This window comes from Uloborus diversus, chromosome 1 (assembly GCF_026930045.1).
Source record: "Uloborus diversus isolate 005 chromosome 1, Udiv.v.3.1, whole genome shotgun sequence".
NCBI lineage: Eukaryota > Metazoa > Arthropoda > Arachnida > Araneae > Uloboridae > Uloborus > Uloborus diversus.
Genome location: NC_072731.1, coordinates 160,890,295 through 160,906,486, shown reverse-complemented (window position 1 = coordinate 160,906,486; position 16,192 = coordinate 160,890,295). Strand labels below are relative to the sequence as shown.

Below are 16,192 nucleotides of genomic sequence, written 5' to 3'. Positions count from 1 at the left end.
CTTTTAAAATTTTTAATGACCAGTGTCTATTACTGTTTGCCCTGTCTCAATGTCAATCATGCATTTACATTTGAGTTATAATTTTTAATTTCATATTCCCTTCATCTATCATTGCCTTAGCTGAGCTAATGCTTTCATTAAATCCTTTCAAAAGATTTTTTTTTGTTACATCATTCAATTTAGGTTTTATATTTTTCCTTCATATTGCTTCCAGATTTTTTTCTTTCTGTTCCTTATATCTCAAGTGTGCTGCTTTGCACAGCTGGGTTATTTTTTAAATTTACATCAACATTTTCCTTGGGGTGTCTTACCGAGTCTTTTATCACTCTGAGAGCAACAATTGTGTCTAAGCTCATGTTTGGTTTGTCAGTAGTCACACTTCTTTTGTTAAGCCTCTCTCCTCAGAAGTTTGGCCATGAGAGAAAGTCGGGACAGCCTTAAAAAGTTTGGTCAAATTAGGGTAAAACAGATTTTTGTCCTTCAGGTTAAAGATGAAATTCCAATACTTATTAACGGGGTTATCTGCTACATTCTTAGGAATATCTTCATCATTGATGTACATTAGGGTGTATCAAAAAAAAAAAAAACAGAAATTGCTTTGTCAAGTCGGACACCCTCTTATATTTTTTCTTTTATGACAAAACTAAAAATTTTCATATGAGCCTGTGCCGACTTGCGTCTGAAATTGTGAACCAGCACTTACGTACTAGGCTGAATCGAGAAAAATTTTTTTGGAAATTAAAAATTTCATGTCGATAAAACGTTGCTCCTCTAGCTCCATATATACCAGAAAAACATTTATCAAAATTTAAATATATTAAAGTATACAACAGGAGACCTTTTTTCAAAAAATTGATTTTTTCTATTTATTTAATTTTTTAAAAAATATATACAGAAATGGGTCATCCCATACAGATTCAACGGATGAGTGCGCTCGACCATTTTTTATTTTTTTGAAACTCATATCCCAAAAAGATACATATGAATGATGTTTAAAACCACTTTTTTTTTTCTCTAACCTTAACCCTTGATTTTTTAGGGGTCATCAAAAGTGATTTTCACAGTCAAAAATGGGACTTATAGACCTTTGCATTTTGGCCAAAATCTATTTGAATTACATTTATGGTAGTTAATTTTACGCTTTGATGTTAAAGTGCATAAGATGATAGTCTCACATCCTGAGTTACGTGGCTGTAACTTAATAATTAAAATAATGGCAACAGGTTAAAGTTCAAGGTCAAATGTAAAATTTTTACTCATTTCCAAGGGTCATAACTCGCTTAGGGGACGGAAACACAAAATGAAATATGGCAAAAAGTAATCGCTGGAGTCACACTAATGAGAAAATATAGCTGTAATTGTGTGTTTGTTTACCCTTTATAAATTACAGCCCCTCAGAGATCAGAAAATTGAGAAAAATGACATTTTTAGACCCCTGTAAGCCAAAAGGGGATGGAATTAAAAATGAAATTTCTTGGCCAATTGAATATTCCATTCAAGTACTATACATGTTATATATATTGTTTTGTGTATTTGGTTTGTAAAAAAGATAAAGGTCTTTGAAATTGAGCAATTTTGCTAGTTTATTTACGCACTAAAACAGAAATAAAAAGTGTGAAAACTTCATTGCACTTTCTTAAATGGTCTATATAATATATTATACTGAAAAAACATATTTTAAGTATAAAAAAAGCTATTTTAATTTGATAACTTAGAAATATTTGGACATGAATGAGTAGTTCATGCTTGATTGACAGATTAAATAGTTAATTTATAGACTATCTACACATACAATTTTTCAATACACACAATTATACGCTTTGTACATTAACATATCTAAATTGCCTTTAACATATGCAAAAACATTATATACACAAAATTTAAATTTTAAAAAGTGCGTTTTTTATTTCTTGTTTGAGTGTAGTTTTGAAAAAATGAACTCACCTAGTAGTGCTATAGTTGTAATGGTGACTCAAGTACATGGCGTTTTAAAATGCTTTACCAAGGCACATTCATAATTTGATACTTCGAAAATGTACTAGGAGCAAGACAATGACAGGGGTTCTAAATTCAATGATCAACACAAGTTATGTAATAACTTTTTTGACAATAATGGGCATTTTCCTTTGATAGTCTTTTTAGTAACACACTATTCTTCATACCCATTGCTAGGGGACAATAATTTTACAGTGATAATATTTAAATACGGTGGTATAAAGCAGTGATTAAATGTTGTATTGGGAATTTTATTTGCAGAGTCAAACCGTTCTTGCAGCATATTTTCAGCTAGTTTAATATAATGGATGCTCACAAGGATACATGCAATGTTTAGTAGCAAAAATGCAGAAGGTATGCATTTCTGTAGGAATTAAAATGTGACTTCTAGTAGTTCTTTGCAAGCTAGTCCTAGTAGTATCAATTTTTTTTACGGTTCTTCTGATTCTGTTACAATGTCCATTACCGTGTGATATTGCATAGAAATGCCATTCAGCTCTCAAGTTGACATCCGTTTCTTGGTTACATAAATTAAGAATGTTCTTTCTATTTTTGTTGTGTATTTGAGTAAAGTATTTCAGTACGCCACATGCTGTGTCACCACCAGAACTATAGTACTACTGTGTGAGCTCATTTTCTTAAAACTACACTGAAGCAAGAAATGAAAAATGCACCTTTTTTTTTCCTTTCAACTATGTAGATAATACTTTTGCACATGTTTAGGCAAGTTACATAAGTTAATGTACAGAGTGTATGTTTGTATGTATTGAAAATTTGTGTGTGTAGATAGTCTATAAATTAAGTACTTAAGCTGTCAATCATGTATGAACTACTCATTTATGTCCAAATATTTCTAAGTTATCAAATTAGGTCCCCAGGTTTGGAGTGCATAGGAGTTGGTTAAACCAACGGGCTAGGTGTATGAACCTGGTACTCAAGGAAATTTGCATTAAGCGTAGTATCAGGTTTATTGATGTGTGGAGAAGATGTAAACGAGATTGGATTGCTAGGGATGGCCTACATCTGAGCTCTACAGGGGTCAAAATGGTTAGTGGTTTGGTTTTAGAGGCTTCAGAATCAAAAAACTAAGTTGGAATGGGGGGCATGGTTTAAGGAGCAGAATTCGAAAGGGTACTAACTATCGGGATTTTAGTAGAAACGGAAATAGGGTGGCTAATAAGAGAAAAGATTTTAACACTTGGGATTCAAACAATCGTGCAGCATTAAATAAAAGTAAGATGGGCTTACTTAAGGTTTTTTATACAAATGCTCGTAGTATTAGGAACAAGATGGAAGAATTGAAAAGCATAATTATAGACGAGAGGTTGGATATTATTGGAGTTACCGAGACATGGGCTACCGAAAGTGATGATGATTTATTATCTATTGCTGGGTATAATTTGTTTAGACAAGATAGAGTAGGTAAAAGAGGTGGTGGGGTTTTATTTTATGTCAGAGACACTTTAATTTGCAATGAATTGGTAATTAATGATAAACCTAATGAGATTGATATGATTTGGCTGGAGTTGATTAGTAATAAGGGCAAAAAACTACGTTTGGGGAATATTTATAGGCCACCCAGCTTAAGCCAGGGTCAAGACGAACAGATGTTTAGTATTATTAGTGACATTTCTAGCAAGGGGTCAGTTATTATAATGGGAGATTTTAATTTTCCAGGAATTGATTGGAATAATTTTTACCATAGTAATAGCAGAGAAGAGGATTTTTTGAAAGTAATTGGTGACTGTTTCTTAGATCAAATTGTAACTCAGGGTACTCGACAGGACGCGATTTTAGATCTAGTTTTATGCGACATGGAAGGCTCTGTTCAGGGGTTATGTGTAGGGGAACACATTGGAGATAGTGACACAGATAGTATTAGGTTTGGGATTAAATTTGATATGCACAAAGTAGAGAATTTTAGGTTTGTGCCCAATTTCAGAAATACTGACTTTGTGGCACTTTGGCAGAGTTTGAAAGCAGTTTTTTCTTCTGGATTGGACAATAGACATGTGAATCTTCAGTGGGCAGAGTTTAAGGAAAATCTAGCGAATACGGTTAGGGATCATGTTCCTTTTAGGAGAAAGGGTGTCAACACTAATATTTGGCCAATGTGGTTCTCCAGGGAAACTAAAGACGCTCTAAATTACAAACAAGCTGCTTTTCATAGGTTTAGAGAAACAGGTCACAGTGCAGATAGGCTCCAATATTGTAAGGCAAGGCGTAAATTTAAGTATTTGGTACGGATTCAGAAAAGAGAGTTGGAGCAAAGACTGGCAGATAACATAAACAGGAATCCCAAGAGATTTTTTGCATACGCTAATTCGTTGAAAGTTCGAAATAGTCATATTGGGCCACTGGTTGATGAGCACGGAATTTTAATTCAGGACGATAGTGATATTGCTAATGTTCTTAATAACTTTTTTTCGAGTGTTTTTAACGATAACTGTATCTCAACAGTTGACACCAACAAGACACAAGCTATAGTACAGCTTGAGGACTTTGTATTTTCCAGGGATGACGTTTTACTTCATTTGAAAAAAATTAAAGAGACTAAGGCTCCGGGGCCAGATAATATTTATCCGAAAATTTTAGTTGAATGTGCAGAGGAATTAGCAGATGTAATTGCAAACATTTTCAATGCTTCTTATAATTCGGGGACAGTGCCAGAGGACTGGAAGCTGGCTAACATTACACCGCTCTTCAAGAAAGGGTCTAAAGGGAGTGCAGGAAATTATAGACCTGTGAGTCTAACTTCGGTGGTTTGCAAAATTTTTGAAACATTGATGAAAATTAAGATAGTACATTTTCTAGAGACTAATAATCTATTGACTAGTTTTCAGTACGGTTTTAGGAAAGGTAAATCTTGTGCAACTAATTTATTACATTTCTATGACAAAGTTACCATGGCTTTGGACAATAAGAAGCCTGTAGATGTTGTTTACATTGATTTTCAAAACGCTTTCGATAAGGTACCGCATGTTGCTCTACTTAGCAAATTAGCTGGTATAGGAATAGGAGGGAAAACTTTCATTTGGGTAAAAAATTGGCTGACCGGAAGGAAACAAAGAGTAGTTGTAAGGGGAAATTATTCTAATTGGAGTGAGGTCTTAAGCGGGGTTCCTCAAGGATCAGTGTTAGGGCCTGTTTTGTTCATTTTCTTTATGAATGATATTCACAAAAATATTTCTGGGAACATGAATTGTTTTGCTGATGATGTCAAAGTTATGGGGACTGTAGAAAATGAAGAACAAGCAAATCAGCTGCAAGAGGATCTAGATCATATTACGGAGTGGGCTGATAAATGGGGTAAGGCTGTTAATGTTGGGAAATGTCAAGTGCTACATTTAGGGCATGGAAATAAGTGTACAAGTTATTATTTGCAAGGTTCAGTCATTAGTCAGGCAGACAAAGTTACTGATCTGGGGGTCCTAATAAGTCAGGATTTAAAGTTTAGCCAACAGTGCAGCATTGCTAGCAACAAAGCCAATAAGATGCTTGGGTTTATCAATAGATCTATTTCAAATAAATCTAAAAAAGTTCTTCTGCCCTTATATAGAAGTTTGGTAAGACCCCATTTGGAGTATGCTGTTCAGTTTTGGTCTCCTTATCTTAAGAAAGACATTAATGTATTGGAAAGGGTTCAAAGGCGGGCTACAAGGCTAAAAAGTGGACTTTCCCACTTAGATTATGATTCCAGGCTTAGAAGGCTAAAAATGTACAGTCTTGAGCAAAGAAGAGACCGAGGGGACATGATTCAGCTGTTTAAATTTATTAAAACGAAAGATGTTACGGGGCTAAAGTTCAGCACTGAAAACAGGACAAGGGGTCATTGTTTTAAGCTATTTAAATCTCAGCCTACCATGGATATTAGGAAAAATTATTATTTTAGCAGGGTAGTGGAACCTTGGAACAGCTTACCGGAAGAGGTGGTAATGAGCAAAGGAGTAGACAGTTTTAAGAGGGCCATTGATCTTCACTGGGGATTGTAAATTGACTAGGAAGCAGTCTAGCTGGGCCCAGAGCCTGTTTCTGGTCGTCACTTTTGTATTTGTATTTGTAAATTAAAATAATTATTTTTATACTTACAATATGTTTTTTCAGTATAATATATTACATAGAGCACAATATACGTAATTTAAGAAGGTGCAATGAAGTTTTCACACTTTTTATTTCTGTTTTAGTGCATGAATTAACTAGCAAAACTGCTCAATTTCAAAGACCTGTATCTGTTTTAGAAACCAAATACACAAAACAATATGTATAACATCTATAGTGCTTGAATGGAATTTTCAATTGGCCAAGAAATTTCATTTTTAATTCCATCCCCTTTTGGTTTACAGGGGCCTAAAATGTCATTTTTCTCAATTTTCTGATCTTTGAGTGGCTGTAATTTATAAAGGGTAAACAAACACACAACTACAGCTATATTTTCTCATTAGTGTGACTCCAGTGATTAGTTTTTGCCACATTTCATTTTGTGTTTCCGTCTCCTAAGCGAGTTATGACCCTTTGAAATGAGTAAAAAATTTTACATTTGACCTTGAACTTTAAACTGTTGCCATTATTTTGATTATTAAATTACAGCCACGTAACTCAGCATGTGAGACTATCATCTCATGCACTTTAACATCAAAGCGTAAAATTAACTGCCATAAATGTAATTCAAATAGATTTTGGCCAAAATGCAAAGGTCTAAAAGTCCCATTTTTGACTGAGAAAATCACTTTTGATGAACCCTAAAAAATCAAGGGTTAAGGTTAGAGAAAAAATAAAAGTGGTTTTAAACATCATTCATATGCATCTTTTTGGGATACGAGTTTCAAAAAAATTAAAAATGGTTGGGCGCACTCATCCGTTGAATCTGTATAGATGACCCAAATTTATAAAAATCAATTTCAAAAAATATTAGCGAGCACATTTTCAAATCAATATTTGCAAATGAATAATAAAAAAATAATGTAATTAAAATGAAAAATTAACTGAAACATGAAAAAACCTATATTTTTGAGTACTGTGTGGGAGATTTAAATACGGCATGAGAGCAGTATCTTCTACTTAATGCTAATTATCTACATTATAGTTTATATTTTTCAGCTTTATAATTTCTCAATATTTACCTTGTTTTTTTTAAATATATAGAAAAATATTAGTTTTTTAAAGAAAATTATAAAGTTTAGGCCAAGTGCAGGATACTTTAATATTTTTTAACTTGAATAAATATTTTTGTGGTACATTTGGGGCTATCGGGGCAACATTTTATCAACTAAAATTTCAAATCTTCTGTTGGATCTAACTCAACTGTATTTTCACCAGTTTTCCCATTAAGAACTTCTTTTTTGATGAAGCAGGGCATAACTTTCAATGAAAGGTCACATAACCTGTATGCATAAGGTGTAGAATTCTTCTGGGGTACCAAAAATATAGGATTCTTTCTGATCTTTTTTAAAAAATATAGGATTCATAGGAAATATAGGACGACTTTGAGAAATGTCATATGTATAGTATTTAAAATAATTGTAACAAAGAAATTCAGGCAGGGGTTCAGCATTTAACTTTTTAAACCAAGACACTGTTAAAGAGCACAAAATTTCGTTAGAAACATAAAAACTCCGTTATTTTTACAAAAAAAAAAAAAAAAATATTTTATTTGTTTACCTCTTAAGAAAGCGTACTAAACATCGGAAAATCAGATTTCCATAGCGAATGCAAAGAGATCGCAATCCTCAAAGTGAAGGCATCAAAAGCATAAAAACGGCTTGTAAAATAAATATTTTTGATAAAATTATTTTAGAGTCCTATGATAAATATATCATTAATGTCTGGACACAGTTGGGTCAAAAAAAGAAAAAAAAACATCAATTCCGCACTTTAATTTTTGACTCCTAAAAGAAAACAGAATTCGTCTTTAAAACTTAAAATAAGCGTTGTTACGAAATAAAGCGACTTTTCATTTATTTGCATCCTAATAAAGCGAAGTTAGCTTGAAAAAATAATAAAATATGATTCTCATATTGGATGTAAAACGATTGCTTTTTTCAAAATGTAAGCATCTAAAGAAAAAAAAGGTAAATAAAAGAGATTATTTAAAGTTAATTATCCTTTATAGCATCAAAAAATCAAACCCATATAATTTTCTTGCAAAATAACAGTTAAATATTGCACTGCCAGGCGCTAAGTGGCGATAAGCTTGAAGTTGGTAATCCTATCTGAAGCGATCACATTTTTTCCCCACCCCTACTATTTTTTGCAGTTCTAAGTTCATTTTGCTGTATATCATTGTTTATTAAATCATGAGCAGGGAGAAAAGTGCTTACGGGGTGGGGGAGAAAAGTGTTTACGGCGTCTATTCAGAGAAGGTTGACGCTTTCAGAGAAGTTTACAATAACACTGCTGCATAAAAAAAACAAGCAAAATTATAAACCAAACTGTCTTTCAACTGTTAATTCTTTCAAAGAAACCTACAACAAGCATTATATTTATTCTGTCGTAGTAGTGTAGTAGTTATTTATCGCTTGCAGGAGTATCACAAGAGTGCTGATTTTTTTTTTTTTTTTTTTTGAAAAATTAGCAGATTTTGTACAAGTTGATCCCTCTAATTTGACTTTAGGAAAGGTTCCAAACATTATCGTTTTTACAAGCTGAAATATGCTGCTGCTGCGCTATTTTGATTTGAGATTTGCTCTTTCAATAAACAATTTATGAAAGATACATGTTTGTTTATCAGAATTTTGTGAAGGGTCCGTTTTCGTTGATCGGATTTTTGTGACAAGTCCTTTAACGGGCCCAAATCTCCTCTGGCCAGACCCCTGTAGATACACTATAAAACCATTAAGTAATTTGCAAATTTTATTATGGTATAAAACAAATGTTTAAACATGAATCTTCAGTAATATGAGAGTGACTGCAAAGCTTATACTATTTATGCTGAAAGAAATTTATTTTTTGTCCATTCTACTTAAAATATAACTCATAAAAATACTAAGACAATAATTAAAAAACATTTATGATACATAAACTTTTGTTGATAATGTATTAACTTGCATAAAGCTTATTCCAGAAACATTTAAACACAGTAAAAAGAAAAAATACCTATTGATAAGAGCTAAAAATGTGTTATCTGAAGACAGGGCTTCCGTAGTCCTTGTTCTCAAGGCTTCAAAATGGAGCACTGCATTGCACATGCTTACTAAATCTCGTGAGAGCTGATTGCTTGTCTAGAATTGAACATAATTTTGAAATAAGCAAAATTTAAAAAAAAATCGTAAGTACTATAAAAAATAAAGTAACACAACAGAAGTTGCTCAACATAACACAGTTGCTACATAGCTTTTGGAGTTGGAAATTAATAACATAGCTTTTAAAAGATAAAAAACTTTAATTTGGAGCACATTTCAATTTTACATTAGAAATACAAAAGAAATGACCAGCAACAGGCTCTGGTCATAGTTGGTCTGGTTCTATACAATTTATGAATCCATAACGAAGTTTAAGAGCCATCTTAAAACTCTTCAATAATATGCAAATAAAAGAATACTTTACTGCTATGGGAAGGTAAAGGGAGATATTTCAATAAATTCTAGGGAGATGCAGGAATTAAGATTTTTTAGCGGAAACCAAATAAGCAAGCTTGTACAATAAACTGGTGACCGCTAATCTAGAGCTTCTTCACAACCTTCTACTTTTTAAAAAATATGCATTAACTTAAAAACTATTTTTTTTTTTGAATTAATGATTTAAAATTTTAAAACTCTATTTTTTATAAGGCTTCATTCATATTTACTAGTTTAACCATCAATGAGATGGAAAGGCAAACATCCGGTTTACAAGTGGAAATAAATCTATTACTTTGCAGGGATACCAATTTACCAAATTAAAAAGCATTCATAGATTGAAATAAGTGACTCACACAGGATTCAAAATCTTTTGCTATTTTTTCATTTTTTTCTTTTTCCGCTATTTTTTCTTTTTCCCGCCCCATTCTTCTTAGCTAGCAGCTTGCCAATTCCACAGCTAATGTGGCCAGACAGTACATGTTACTTTTTTATTAATTATTTATGAACTCATTCAGCATAGTTGCTTGTTCTAGACACACTTGGGGTAATTTTAAATAAAAGAAATTTCATCACCAATTAATCTGAGAAAGTTGGTGGATCAGTAAAGAATCCCATTAGGGCCGATTACTGCCAATTAATAGGTACACTACTACTTAATACAATTGAAAAAGAAAAGAATCCTCATGATTATCAAAATTGCATTTGGAAGTTGAACTTGATACATTTTTATAATTTCAAACTATTTTCAATGGGGGGAAAAAAATCAGCCATTTCTTCTGTAACAAAACAAAACATAATAAATGGGTTAATTAAAAAAATGCTGATTCTTGTGACGGAGACAGGATGCAAAAAGATTGCATAACAAATGCATTCTTGCACTTGTACATGAAACATAGGAAAACTAAGTTATCAAACATTGCAATAATGAAGCAGTGCTTTTATAACACATCTGCTACCGTATTTTCCGGGTATATCGCCGCAGGCAAGTTTTTTTTTTTTTTTTTTGTTTAGAAAGCAAGTTTAACGCCGCACCGAGAATAACGCCGCGCAATATTTAAAAATTATCACAGAAGTAAGATTATCAAAGTAAAGGGTGATAATTTGAAAAATGTTTAGCAATAAACAAAGTTTTAAATAAACATGAACACTTACCTTGTAATAAAAAATCATTTAACATACAATAACAATTAATATTATTTATTTACAAAAAAAAAACTATATATAAAAGAAATACTAGAAGACAGAAAATTTACAGATCTGAAAACCCATCAAAATCATCGCCCTTGGTGTCTGTTTGTAATATTTCCAAAATCTCCGGCGGCAAAGGTTCATCAATATCTGAATCATTTTCATCGTCCGAAGACACATTAGGGGTGGCAAGTCCATCAGTAACGATCAATTCAGCCTTTTGAAATGCTTTTTGGATCATTTCTTTCGGAATTTTATTCCAAGCGTTTAAGATCCACTCGCTAACAATGCTAAAAGTTGCTTTCTGCATCCTGCCCCCTTTTGTAAATGTGTGGTTTTCAGCAGACATCCATGACTCCCAGAAGCGACGCACATGAGTCTTAAATGCACGATTGACTGAAAGGTCCAATGGTTGCAATAATTTAGCTAAGCCATCAGGCACAATCGCAAGTCTCGTCTTTTCGGATGTGAGACATTTCTTTGTCTCTTCCGAAATGTGTGTGTTCATTGAGTCCATAATGAGCAGACAGTTTTTCTAAAAGAAGGAATTGGGCCGCTTGCGCCAGCTTTTTTGGGCCCACTCTTGCATTATGTCTTGATTCATCCAGCCTTTTTCATTGGCTAACACTATTATCCCCTTCGGGAAATTCTCTTTGGGGATTGTTTTCCTCTTAAATATCACAATGGGAGGTAATTTATCTCCCGCGGCTAAACAAGACAGCACTATTGTGAAACTGTTTTTTTTCATTCCCAGTTGTGACAATGGGGACAGACTTCACACCAACGATGTCAGCTGTACGCGAGGCAGGCATGTCGAATGACATAGGGACCTCATCCGTGTTCCCTATGTCGGATGGCTTGAAATCGTATTTTTCAATTTCCTCTTTAACGAACTTTAAAAAGGAATCTTTCTTTTGTTCCCAGTCACTGGGCAATTTTTGGCTGACGGCTGTGCGAGCTCTCATACTCAGTTTGTTTCTTTTAAAAAACCGATAACACAAACAAGCTCCATCCTTAAAGTCTTCGAGACCATTCTCTTTTGCCATCTGCTATGCTTCAGGGCTCCCAACACATTTTAGCCATAGAAAAGGGTAAAAGAGGCCCATTTTCAGTCAAAAAGGGGACCAAAGAGGACCAGCTAGGAATAAAAAGAGGACCATTTATAGTTAAACCCAGGAAAGCATCAAAAGGCAAATTAGCTGTCTGCTGCTAAATACGTGAAGGAAATTCGTTAATTAACCATAATAATGATTTTTAATGATACACTTTCTTTATCACCTTCTATAGAACTGAACTTTTTTTTCATTGAACTAGATTAGTTACACGGACATTTGGATGGGGGGGGGGGCACAAGCAAGCATGTAACTATCCATCTTACAGAGTAATTTTAATTGAAAAAAAAAAATTTCTACCAATTAACAAGTGAAAACTGGTTGATTATAAATAATCAGCTAAGTGATCGATGAATCAGTGCATACCTAGTTAAGTCCTTTGAGATACAGTTCTTACAGTAACACCTTAGCACATAGTCATTTACAAAAATTTTCACGTAACCAGTTTAAACAGAATTGCTTTTGATATAAGATACTGCAAAACAAGGAAATATAGTCCCCCCCCCCCCCAGAGCCCTTGGTTTTAACGCATATTTCCAATCCTAATATGGTAGTTTATGTACATATGAGGGTTTATGACCAAACATCCAACATCCAACCCAGGTGGTAATTTCTGACTACACTACTGCCCAAGTTCAAAAATATTAGGGGTTTGCCCAAATCATTTATTAGTATGCTAAGTATCCAAATCATTTCTTCATATGTATGTATTAGTTGTTCTGCCACCAAGGTATTGTAACTGTCTTCAAGTATATATAAAAATTAGTAAGAAAGAAAATATTTTATTGATGTCCCCACACCCAAAAATATGCAAATGCTGCTTAAGTGATAAAAACACTGAATGTAAATTTGAGCCTGCTTTTACTGAATAGCTTAATGTGCAAGTTCAAAACCATAGAGATATATTCAAATTGAAAATGCTCATGAGTATTTTCAGTAATAATTAAGGATGAAAAAAAATAGAAAAGTATTTCAGTTTTTAGTTATTTTAAAATAAAAGTAAATGATATAATCTGAGGTAGCACATTTCAAAACAGCTTCCAGTTTTCAAAGATATTAAAATAGTTGCAAGATGCAAAAGGATTGAAATCTCGAACACGAGAATTTTCGTGAAGTACGTTCACTGTTGGCATGCTTCCCAAAAATAAATAAATTTATTTATTATTTACTAAAACGAAATATCACTAAAATTAAACATAAAATATGATAGTCTAAGATAGCATATGTGAAAATAACATTCGATTACTCCAAATATTAAAATAAAATTACAGGATGCACACAGACTGAAATCTCAAACACGAGAAGAAATTTTTCGCAAAGTTCGAGTAATTGAAATGTTGCCATGGTTTCAAAAATAAGAAAGTTTATTATGTATTAAAATTGAACAAAAAACAAGCTAATCTGTTGTGGTGTATGTCAAAATATCTTCCGATTGCCAAAAATATCAAAATATTCACAAGATGCAAAAAGATTGAAATCTCAAAGACAACAAGCAATTTTCCTTGACGTCCGAGCTAGTGCAATGTTGCCATGGTTCCGAAAAAAAAAGTACTTTGTTATCTATTGAAATTAAACATAAAATAAGCTAATCTGTTGAGGCGTATGTCAAAATAACTTCCGATTGCCAAAAATATCAGAATATTTACAAGATGCAAAAAGATTGAAAACTCAAAGATGACAAGCAATTTTCCGCGACGTCCGAGCTAGTGCAATGTTGCCATGGTTCCGAAAAAAAGTAGTTTGTTGTCTATTGAAATTAAACAAAAAATTAGCTAATCTATGGTGGCATATGCTAAAATAACTTACCAACCCAGACGAGCAAACCAGACGAGTGACCACTCGTCTGGTTTGCGCTAATTCTATATTAGTTACCAGTTTTGTTTGGCACTCTTGGCTTCCTTAAGAGGTTTTCCATCTCCAGCTCAGTCACTTTCCTATGCCGGGCTGATGAGTGCTAATAAGCACGAAACTGCAGTCCTTGGCTGGAAATGACTGAGCTTGCGGTGTATTTTCACGTAAATATGGAGTTAGTTGAACTGTTGCCAAAAGTATAACAATTTTCATTCAGACTTCAGGCTACATGCCCTAGCACTTCAGCCGCGCTCGGAAAAGACAACCAGTTGTTATGATAGGGTGATCAAATAGTCAGTCACCAGTTAAGAGCAGTTGACCGGTAGTTCTATTCAAACACAAGCATGATGGTAGGTTTCCAGTATGGTGGAAAGTGCGCCGCCTGGAAACTTGCGTCGCACGAGGTTTTATTTTTCACATATATAATTTTTTTTATAAATAGATCAAACTATTTGTCAAATTACTATCGCACCGAGTTATTGGCCGCACTTTTGTTGCTGAGAAAGTAAAATCGAGTTTGACGCCGCGGCGTTATTACCGGAAAATACGGTACTTGTTTTACATATTACATAACATTACAGTAAACAAAGCTTACTGAGCAAAAAAAAAAATATATTTTTTTCTTCATTCTTCAAATTTCTTCATTATTTCAAATGCTAAACTTATTGATTCATTTCAAAGCAAAATTTCTCAAAATGAAACACATGCACAAAAAAACATTCAAACACCTTTATTATGAAAAAATAGGATATGCCCTGCTTTTTTTTCTGGTATAAAGCATAAATCCTCTCAACTAGATTGCTCAGTTTTTTTCACTCACATTTGACCTTCTTAAGGAAGGATGAGTCATTAATCTTCTATAAATAACTTTCCTGCACAAAACTTATTGGTTTGGTTGAAAGTGCAATAAATAAAGCAGTGGCATTCAAAAGCACAGGTGTCACCCACAGCAGTAATTTGTGGTGGCTTAACAAGTTAACTAGCTACTTGAAAAGTTAGAATTTAAATATGTAATTGAACTTACATTAATGATGGATGTTTTAGCAGCAATAGCCACTTCAAAGTCTTCTTGCACTGCTGTCAATGATGGGTTAGCACCAGCAGCCCATTTCAACCTCTGCTCTATTCCAGATGTAAGCGATAAATACCGTTCATGAGCAGATGTAACTACGCAGTCATAAGTCACCAATGCACTAACAGTCTGAAAATAAATTAACCAAAATGTAAGCAACACTTGTAACTGATTTGCACCATCAGTCACTTTCACAACATTTATGAGAGGGTTGACAGTTTTTTAATAATCACACGTCACTTCAAAATTGAATAAATCAGTTTGTTTTATTTTTTAATTTATCTTTTACACCTAAATGTCCTCCTTAAAATTCTTCTATGCCCTCTAGGAGACATGCTGGAAGAACTGCTGGAATAAGGATTAAACTGTTTGAAATTATAATAGTCAAGAACACCGTGTTCTTATTAATGACAAAGAAGAAAATACAGAATGGGACATAAAATACAGTACTCTTGGGACCATAACCTTCTTGAATTATGACATTTTGCAGATGTTAGAGCTTGATTTTAAAAATAGCCAAAATTATGGTATTGAGCCATATTTCATAAGTATTTCCAGGTTTTGCAATCAAATTCAGCCAAATTTCTTTTTTTCTTGATCAATCTTAATGAAAGTATGTTAGTGTGCTAAAAAAGAAACAAAATAGAGATAGTTTTGTAGCCTCATATGCTTGCCCTCGCCAATGTTGCTTCGATTGATACAATGTGTCAATCAATGTAATGCATAAATTATTTATACTGAAAACAGCTTCTTATGTTTTCTCAATATGTTTTGCACTGTACAAAAACAAGAAAATAAAAGGAATATAGTTAAACAAAAGCAAATACTAAAAGATTACTTCAGAATGATAGCAAAAGGTTAATTTACACATGTGACACCAAAAAATGCAAAAAGAAAAGCTACAAGTAGTTTCCAATAATCCAATAAATAGTAGTTGAATGTTAACAATTTTAAACATTTAACTTTCTTTTCTGTTGGAAAAAAATGCAATTTTTTTTAATTTAAGGTAAGGATTCCAAAAATTAGGAAGGGATCCATACTGTATCACCAATTTAATATTGTTTAAATAATTTAAAATAAGGATAAGTCATTGACATGCAATTGAAATGCATAAGCAAACAATTAAGAGCAGACAATAAAAATTAAAGTTATAGTCCAGCCACATTCAGGGTTCGTACTCGATTTCAGAAAAAAAATTAAGGAGTTTTGGAGGAGTTTAGAAGGAGTAAATTGAGATTTTGAAGGAGTACTAATGGGCTGTCCTTAAATGATTGATGTCACTTTTTTCAAAATATTTGACACCCCTCCCCCTTTGTCACAAAGTGTCACACTTCACGTCACTCATCCTCTTGTCACATGCCATATTTTTTTATAAACATAGCGTTATACTAACTGTCTTTTGTCACTTTTTGTCACCC

The 16,192-nt window shown here is 33.1% G+C and overlaps 1 protein-coding gene across 1 annotated transcript in view; it reads right to left on the bottom strand.

Moving 5' to 3' along the window:
* Window positions 1-16,192, bottom strand: part of LOC129216614 (serine/threonine-protein kinase SMG1-like) — a 248,709-nt gene that overhangs the window by 30,055 nt on the left and 202,462 nt on the right. Inside the window, exons 67-68 of the mRNA XM_054850834.1 lie at window positions 14,727-14,903; window positions 9,088-9,212 (exon numbers count right to left, since the gene is read on the bottom strand). Coding sequence (XP_054706809.1) covers window positions 9,088-9,212; window positions 14,727-14,903 — 302 coding nt within the window. The remainder of the gene's footprint in view (window positions 1-9,087; window positions 9,213-14,726; window positions 14,904-16,192) is intronic.